This window comes from Setaria viridis, chromosome 9, assembly GCF_005286985.2.
Source record: "Setaria viridis chromosome 9, Setaria_viridis_v4.0, whole genome shotgun sequence".
In the NCBI taxonomy this organism is placed as follows: Eukaryota; Viridiplantae; Streptophyta; class Magnoliopsida; order Poales; family Poaceae; genus Setaria; species Setaria viridis.
The window spans coordinates 48,998,527-49,006,677 of record NC_048271.2 but is presented as its reverse complement, the minus strand read 5'-3'; the positions used below and the strand labels follow the sequence as shown (position 1 = coordinate 49,006,677).

Genomic DNA, 8,151 nt, shown 5'->3' with positions numbered 1-8,151 from the left:
AAACATGCTAGGGATCATACCCGGTTTGTATTAAGAAAAACAAAACCAATAAAAATCTATGAAAGAAACGACCAAGTGAGACGATCAGAGAATAAACACATGAAGATCTACCATCACCACCATCATGACGAATGCGAGGATAGATAATTATCTTATTTGGATGAAGGTCTAAAAAAACTACTCCCTCCGTTCCAAATTATAGATCATTTTAGCTTTTTTAGATTCGTAGACTTTGTTATGCACTTAGATATACCATATGTCTAGATGCATAATAATATCTATGCATCTAGAAAAGTTAAAACGATCTATAATTTGGAACAGAGGGAGTATTGATCTACTAGAGGTATGGGTGCCTGCTCCCACTTTTGGTAGCTCGTTGAAAAAGAGAGGGACCGGGACTAGAGGGTGGCTCTAGGATTGGAGTAGGGAGAGAGATCAGACTAGTTTTTTATGACATACATCTTGCAACAAATTTTGAGTTACAATTTTCAGAAATTAAATGGCACAAGTGTGTAATTTAGAAGTATTTATATAGCGTATTTGGGGATCTTAGTTTAATAATTTCAGTGGTGGGTAATTTGGAGCAGATTTATGACTTACTTTATTTTATTTCTAGTAATAGCAGAGGTGTGTAGTTTATCTTGAGATTTAGAGATTACATTAGTTATTTTCCAAAATATTATAGGTGGATAATTTAGGTGTATATTTAGGGAGCTTCCTTTCAATTTTTTTGTTAGTGGTAAAAATTAGGTACTTGGACACTGAGTTAGAGGTGTTACTTAAGTTTTTTTCCCTGTAATGGTTTATATGGGTGATTTAGAAGTAACTTAGATCCAATGGTTGTCAGTGATTCAGCTCCAAATTGATGGTTAGATGCTTTGTCTTTTTTCCCCAGAGTTCTATGTTTCTTTTTCTATTTTAGTAGCGTATCGGTTGTAAATTAACATGGAGGCTTCAATGAGGGAAGTAAGATAAACTATGAAAGCACTTAGCATGCTTTCATGCCAATGATGGTTCGAATTTCCAATTTCTTACCAGAGCTACATAAATGAAAACAGTTAAGAGAAAATTACACAAGAGACCTAATAATTATCTCCAATACATAGCACACACAATCTAAATTAACGCAACCTCATGCTGAACTAATCAACCTCACAACCTTTATTCCGAGGACTCTGCATAACCTGCAAAAGCCAAGAAACCACTGACCAAGCTTTCTAGTGCGCTGCAGGAGGAAAGAAAGGGAACTTCTTGAAGAACGGGAGCAGCTCCCAGAGCTACGGGTCAGCGACAGTTTTGCGCTGCGCCGGCGGGTGGTAGATGGGGGTTCGCGTCGACGGAGGTTTGTGCTCCGGCACGGGCACCGGCGTCGACGGTGGCGTGTACACCGGCGTCGAAGGAGGCGCGCTGTGCTCCGGCACGGGCACCGGCGGCTTGTGCTCAGGCACGACCACCGGAGGCTTGGTGACAGGCGGCAGGGAGTGGCCGTGATCTGGGACGTGAGGGACAACCACGGGCGTGTGGATCCCTACATGGTGGTGCTTGTGGAGGAAAGGGTAGCAAAGGATCGCCGAAGCGCACTCGGACGACGAGCGGTGCACCTCGCCGCCGAGCGCGACGAAAGTCTTGTCGCCACCGCCGTGGACGGCCGGCGCCGCGACGATCTTGGAGGGCTCCTGGCCGGGGCATGGCGCGCTCGACGCGCTGTGGAGCTGCGCGAAGCATTCCCGCTTCAGCTCGCCGTCATCGCCGACGAGGTCGGCGGCCAGTGGGACGCTGAAGGCGCCGGACTTGTCCACCGGCCCCACGGCCGTGCTCTCGTACTCACCGTTGCTGTTCCTGCACTTCACGGCCACCTGAAGACCTGGGACAGGTAAACGACAGATCACTGATCAGCCGGCCAAACTGTTTATTGTTATCGGATTGATGATGGCAGGGTTTGTGCTTGTGTCCACTAACTACCTTTGAAAGCTGCCTCGGCGTTCATGTTCTTTCTCGCGCAATCCGAGCACTTGGCCAAGCCGACAACGACCGGCAGCTCTGTCTCTCCTTGCACGGCATTGGCGAAACCCATCGCCATCACAATGGCGCAAACGCCCAACAGTCGCTGCCGTGCTTGGATCTCCATGTCTACCACTTGTTGTTCGGAGTGGTTGAGGAAGGAGAAGATGTGGATGGGTGGGGAGCAAGGAGTGGCAGCGACAGGTGTTTATATAGGCGCCGAGGACTGACGACGCAGCTCGATCGACCGCGGTTGAGTGAAACGATTGAAGGCAACCATGGCGCATCTAAATTGGGCGCCGCTTTTGTAGATCGCCAGTTAATATGGCCGCGCGCAATGTGATCAGGAGTTTCCTTCAAGTCTACTCCTCCAGCTTTTCTCGTACGCACTGTTAATTGCTCAAGCACAGTAGCACATATGCACATGGACTGTTTCTCGTCACTGCTCACCATTTTGTGGCGTTCCTCAAAAACCATGCGAAATTCTCGAAAGGCAGAGATACATGTAGATTCTAGATTTCATTTTGGTTTTTTACATTGAACTCGGTGAGATTCACGTGAGTACTAATAACAAACTAACAATCATACTCAGTGGAGGTCTCTGCCGTTTCGCCACACACTGTGCTTCATCAAGTCGTAGAAATTCGTGGCCTCGATCTGTTCCAGTTCCAACTCCACCTAGCTGCTGCCGTGGCCATCTCGGTACGGTTTGATTTGTTTCTCTCGGTTCCTTATCGATGCACAATCATACCTGAAGGTTCGGCGACTACATGAGCGTGAGAATATCGGGGATGCCGCGATAAAGGCTTCGGTTCTGTGTTATTGTGAGTTGAGTGATGTAGTGTGCTCTACTCTGCTGTTTGAGTGGAGTGGTACGACCACATTGATGTCCCAATTCAATCGGACGAGTCGAGCTATTTTTTCCCTCTCTTTTCTTTTTCTTGTCTAGGGCCTCCCAGGGCTATAATCTTGTATTTTTTCTGCTATATCAATAGAAACTTGCACTATCTTGTACGGTTTGTTAAAAAAAACTCCACCTACACTACTCTACAATGCTTTATCACTGCCAGCTCTAGAGTGCCCTTCACCGTCGGTTTTGGATCCGTAATATGTAAGGCGGCAGCGATGGAGGTACCCGCTGCCCCGCCGTCGTAGCCCCGGCACTGCCCACTGAGATAGAAGAGAGAGATCCGAGATATGAGGGGGAGGGAGAAAGAGATTTTGTCAGATCTGAGAGGGGAGAGAGAAGCTCACCAGGCGCCGCTGCTCCCACCCTGCTTTCCCGCTGCCGCTGCTCCATTGCTGCCCCGTCGCCGCTGGCCCGTCGCTGCCTGCCTGGACCCCATGCCACGCCGTCACACCTAGCCCACCACGGCAGCTCCCCGCTCGTCGTCGTGGCCTCACCCGCCGTCGCACCGCTCGCCACCGTGGCCTCGCCCGCTAGCCGCTGCAGGCCCGCCCCCAAGGGCTGCCTTCACACCTCACCCTACCACCGCTCCTATGCCGCGGCGAGCGGCTGAGGAGCGAGCGAAGGGGGGAAGGGAGGGGCAGCAGAGGGGGGAGTGGAGGGAGAGGCTGGACCTGGCTGGCGCCGTCATCGGGGAGGGAGGGAGAGGGAAGGACGGAGAGAGGACTGAGGAGTATGCGGAGGAAGAGAGGGAGCTGATAAGGTGGAGAGAGAAGACGGGAGAGGAAAAGGGATGGAGAGCGGACGGGAGAAGGGTGCCGGACGCTAGCTCTCTTAAAATCGGAATCTATAAAAATTTCAGGTCCGAATCACGTATCACCGCCGGTTGGTATTACGAGCCGGCGGTGATAACTATCACCGTCGGTTCGCAATACAAAACGGTAGTAATGGTGCTTTTTATCGCCAGTTTATCTAAAACTATTGGTGATAGGCTGTTTGGAATAGCTGATTATGTGGCTGTTACAAACTTACATGGTGCTAACAAAATCAACAGGAGGCTTGATGATCGCCAGAACAACCATGTCATGTTGCTCCCCAGCTGCAGCGTGCCGTCGAATGCACCCGTACAGTCGTACAAGACACCAGGTGGCACTCGACAATTCGGCAGGCAGGACCGCGGTAACGGGTGGCGGAGATTGCGCCCATTTTATTTCGACCTCTGCGCGATCCGGCGATCTGGATCCGGTGCATATAGTGTTCAACTAACCGTGCGCTGTCGATTTGGAGAAGAAGGTAATGGGAAGAACAATGTCAGAGTTGGAGCTCGTTCCGTAGCTGTTGTGGCAGTACAAAGTTGTAGGGTGACCAGAGAACTAAGATGATGAATCTCATGAGACTATAGGTAGAATTTCATCTTCACTATACAAATCCAACAAACCATCGCCATTGATCCCCAAGGAGAAGCTTTGATTTAGAAATCACTATCTTTATTTCTCAAATCACAAACAAACAACTGGCACTGAAACACAAATAGCGCCACAGCATACGGCACGAACCGAACGAAAACAATAAGTCACTGACAACACAACAACATCACCGAAACAAAAACGAACATCAATGAGAGTCTGAAACACGCCATCATCTTAGCCCTTTGCTGCAGTCCTGCCAGCACGCGCGCCCTAGTTCAATTTCTTGGGTAGCTTCTCCTGCCCGGCTGCCGCAGGTCGGGTGGTGTCGTCGTCGACGAGCGGCGGGCACGGCTTCTTCTTGTGCATGAACTTCATCTTCGGCTTCTTCTTGAAGAACGGTTCGGGCTCCTCCGGCGCCGGGGGCCTGGGCTCCGGCACGGGCGTGGGCGTCGGTGTCGGGGGGCCGTACGTCGGCGTCGGCGGGTTCGGGGTCGGCGTTGGCGTTGGCCTGGGCGGCGGCGGCGGCGGGCCGAACATGAAGTGCTTCTTCTTCTTCTTGCCGCAGGCGCACGCGACGGGGGAGAACACGGTGTCGGCCGCCGCGGCGAGGTAGGTGGCGCTGGTGGCGGCGGCGGTGCCGTCTTGGGTGGGCGCGATCCTGGGCGGCGCCTGGCCGACGCACGGCGTGTCGGGCGCGCTGTGGAGCTGGGCGTAGCAGTCACGGTCCAGGTTCCCGTCGTCGCGCAGGAGCTCGGCGGCGAGAGGGATGCGGAAGACGCCGACGTCGTCGAGGGGGCCGACCGCCTTCGTCTCGTAGTCGTAGTTCTCGTCGGCGGCGGATTTGCACTTGATCGCTACCTGAAGGCCTGCAACGCGCCAAAGGAAGAAAATTTTAGTGTTCGCGGCCATGCCATGGGCCGCAAAGCGTAGTCAGGCCTACTTGGGCCTGATTCAGACAGAATTGTGGCCCAATCCACTATATGTGCTATAGTTGGTCAGAGGGACAGAAATCCACAAAACATTGCAGAATGTGTAATTCGCAACAAAACCATTTGCAACAAATAATGAAGTGTGTCTAATATTTTGTCGATTTAAACTTCTCTAGTTTGTTTAAGATCACAAGATATTTGTTTTCTGCTGCACCTTATATTAAGATTAGAATAGAACATTTGAGTTACTTAGGAAGAACTACCAGTTGATTTTTTTTCTTGATATAGTGCAGAATTTTCGTTTGTCTTAGAAAGAAAGTAGCTACCAATAGTCAGGCCATTTTTTTCATGGATGACACAGGACTAATCGAGAAGTGTAAAGTGTGCAAGCAGACCATTTGCATGTACCTTTGAAGGCATCTTCGGCATTGATGTCGTTGGGGAAGCAGTCCAGGCACTTGATCGAGCCAACCACGACCGGCGGCGGCGCTGCAGCCTCGGCCTTCCAAGCCGCCGCGCCGAAGCTGACGGCCAAGAGCGCAGCGAAAAGAGCCGCGGCTTGAGGAAGACTAGCCCCCATGATGAAGCCCTGCTGCTTCTTCAGGAGGAGAGGATATCTGAGGAAGAAATGGTTGTGAGTTTGGATGGCGAGATGGTGCTTGGGTGCATGCATATTTATAGGGGCGGGGAGGAGAGGAGAGGAGAGTGAGTGACCTTGTGACACAGTGGCCGGCCGGCTCAGCGATTGAAGCCTGGGAGGGACAGGTACTGGCCGGTGTCCATGCGACCAGGTCGAGGGGGCAAAAAAGTTTCAGCAATAATTCAATGGACTTCTGCAGATTTCCAATGGAGCCGCGGTACTGATTTCATCATTCCATCCGTGATTTCTACCTTTTTCTAACCACCGACCTGTATTGCAATTACACCGAGCTTTGCATTGCTGTAGCTACCGGCCTACCCCGCAAAAGAAATTTGTGCCGCTGTCAAATAAGATTCTGCAGGTTCTTTCGTTTTGAGAAGTTGCCATCGGATACTAGAAGAAAACCGGGAGACTGCTACATTCTGCACACGGTACCATGTTACGAAAAATGCTCCAGGAAACCGTTCTTTCTTTTCCCAATACAGAACGCCAAGCTTCGAAATTACTAATCTTCATGCCTCCTGGGCCTTGTTTGGCGTTTGAAATTCGAAGCCGATCGCCAACGGTACAGTTCCTCAGCAATGTGGTGTGCTTCATCTGTCACGGTACGGTGGCTCATAAACCTCGCACGGCCGGCGCATGGATTGTGCGTGATGGGAGAGGAACAGGAGAGGGTGGGTTGCAGCGACCATGTGCGTGCCACCACCGATCGAGCACGAAACCCATACCGGCCTGCGTGCAGTACGCGTACGTTGCTCGGGGCTAATTGAAAAGGGTCGGTGGGAAACGAGCGGCGACAGCGCTGTAGTAGTGGCCTACTTGTGGGCAAGTAAGCGAACATGCTAGCTAGGCACGTAATCGTAATGGGCGCTTAACATTTTGGTTCGTAGTCGTAGCTGCACGCTTCACGGCGAACAACTGTGAACTGGCGAGAGTGCTATGATAATGGCCGGTGTACGCTTGCATCGTCCCTCGGCGTCCATGTGATAGACATTAGACAGACCGAGCGATTTCGCGGAGTTGGCATTGGAGGGTCGCTGAAAGGTAGGGTTCGTCAAGTACTGCAGAAACCGGCCGCCGCGGTGCATGGAGAAGGAATGATCGAACAGGCAAAGAGAAGTGTTTTCGAGCGTTCTTTCTCAGGTTTGGGCTTCACATTTTTCAGGTTTACTGGTTGGGACTTGGGTGAGGACTTAATTAGTTCAAATCTTAAACTTAGAATATATTTTTTCACAAACGAATTGATCGTTTCCAATCTATTTGAATCACATGCTGTTTGGAATAAATGCAACTAGCAATCTGCAAGCTATCCGGCTAAATCCTCCTCGCCTTCCTCCTCCGGTCCGCCGGCGTGAGAGCAGTGGGCAGCCGTTGGTGGCAGAGAGGGCAGGCGGCTTTACGGCGAAGCCACTCGGAGATGCAGTGGTGGTGGAAGGCATGGGAGCAGGGCTCGCCCACAGCGTTTCGTCGGCGCGGAAGTCGTTTAGGCAGATGGCGCACTCCGACTGCAACGCGTCGCTCGTTGTCACCTCCTGCAGGATGGCCTCGCTGGCGGCGGCCAGATGTTCATCGTCATCATCATCCAACAAATCATCGACCCTTGTGCCGGGGAGGTAATTGGCGGATAAGGAGGAGGATGCGGGGATCGGCTGCACCGTCCCGGACCTCGGGCCAGTAAGGACGAGCATGAATCTTCCATGTCCCTGGCCTTGCCGGCGGGAATTCACCACCGACATCTGCTGGCCTTGCCGGCGGGAATTCACCGCCGACATCTGCATCGCACCAGCACCACAATGGGATGGGATATTTGGGATTGGGATAGGAAGGGAAGCCATAGATACATAACATACTCACCTGTGTATGTATCCCTTCATATAGGCACCAGCGGCGGCGGAAGCTCTTGTCGGGTTCCAATTGTAGGAGCCGGAGCCAGAGTCGGAGCAGCAGCAGCTCTTGTTGGAGTCGGACAAGGATCGGAGACAAGATCTGCTGATGCACCTGACTGCGGATACGGTACGGCTTCCGATCCAGGGAGTGGAAGGAGGGTATAGGCAGAGAGGCCACGACGAGAGAAGGCCCGTCGTCCGAGACGGCAGGCAGCAGTTGATGGCCGGGGCCGTGGGTGGTGGCGGCGGCGGTGGCGGCTCTGCCATTGCCTGCGCCTGTGTCGTGGAAAAGCAAGGAAAAGGGTGTTAAGTAACGGCGCAGTCCCTTCTCTCCCGATAGCAGATGAGACGTGAGGAAGATGTAGAAGATCACCCGTAT

The 8,151-nt window shown here is 52.1% G+C and overlaps 2 protein-coding genes across 2 annotated transcripts; both read right to left on the bottom strand.

The window, feature by feature from the left end:
* Positions 1 to 967: 967 nt before the first annotated feature.
* Positions 968 to 2,335, bottom strand: LOC117840845 (proline-rich protein 2). The gene is given in 2 exon segments (XM_034721379.2): positions 968 to 1,864; positions 1,963 to 2,335. Coding segments are annotated over 2 exon segments (813 nt in total). The 5' UTR covers positions 2,129 to 2,335; the 3' UTR covers positions 968 to 1,217.
* Positions 2,336 to 2,484: 149 nt separating this feature from the next.
* On the bottom strand, positions 2,485 to 5,908 carry LOC117836762 (uncharacterized). Its single transcript, XM_034716251.2, has 3 exons — positions 5,655 to 5,908; positions 3,256 to 5,183; positions 2,485 to 3,171 (listed from the first exon to the last, which is right to left on the bottom strand). The coding sequence occupies exons 1-2, from the start codon at positions 5,824 to 5,826 to the stop codon at positions 4,588 to 4,590; spliced, it is 768 nt and encodes a 255-aa protein (XP_034572142.1). The 5' UTR covers positions 5,827 to 5,908; the 3' UTR covers positions 2,485 to 3,171; positions 3,256 to 4,587.
* Positions 5,909 to 8,151: the final 2,243 nt, after the last annotated feature.

Coding starts and splice junctions, on each gene's coding strand:
- LOC117836762 (XM_034716251.2), bottom strand. CDS start 5,826: ATGGGGGCTAGTCTTCCTCAAGCCGCGGCTCTTTTCGCTGCGCTCTTG. Junction 5,184..5,654: donor TGCCGAAGATGCCTTCAAAG/GTACATGCAAAT, acceptor GGCGCGTTGCAG/GCCTTCAGGTAGCGATCAAG.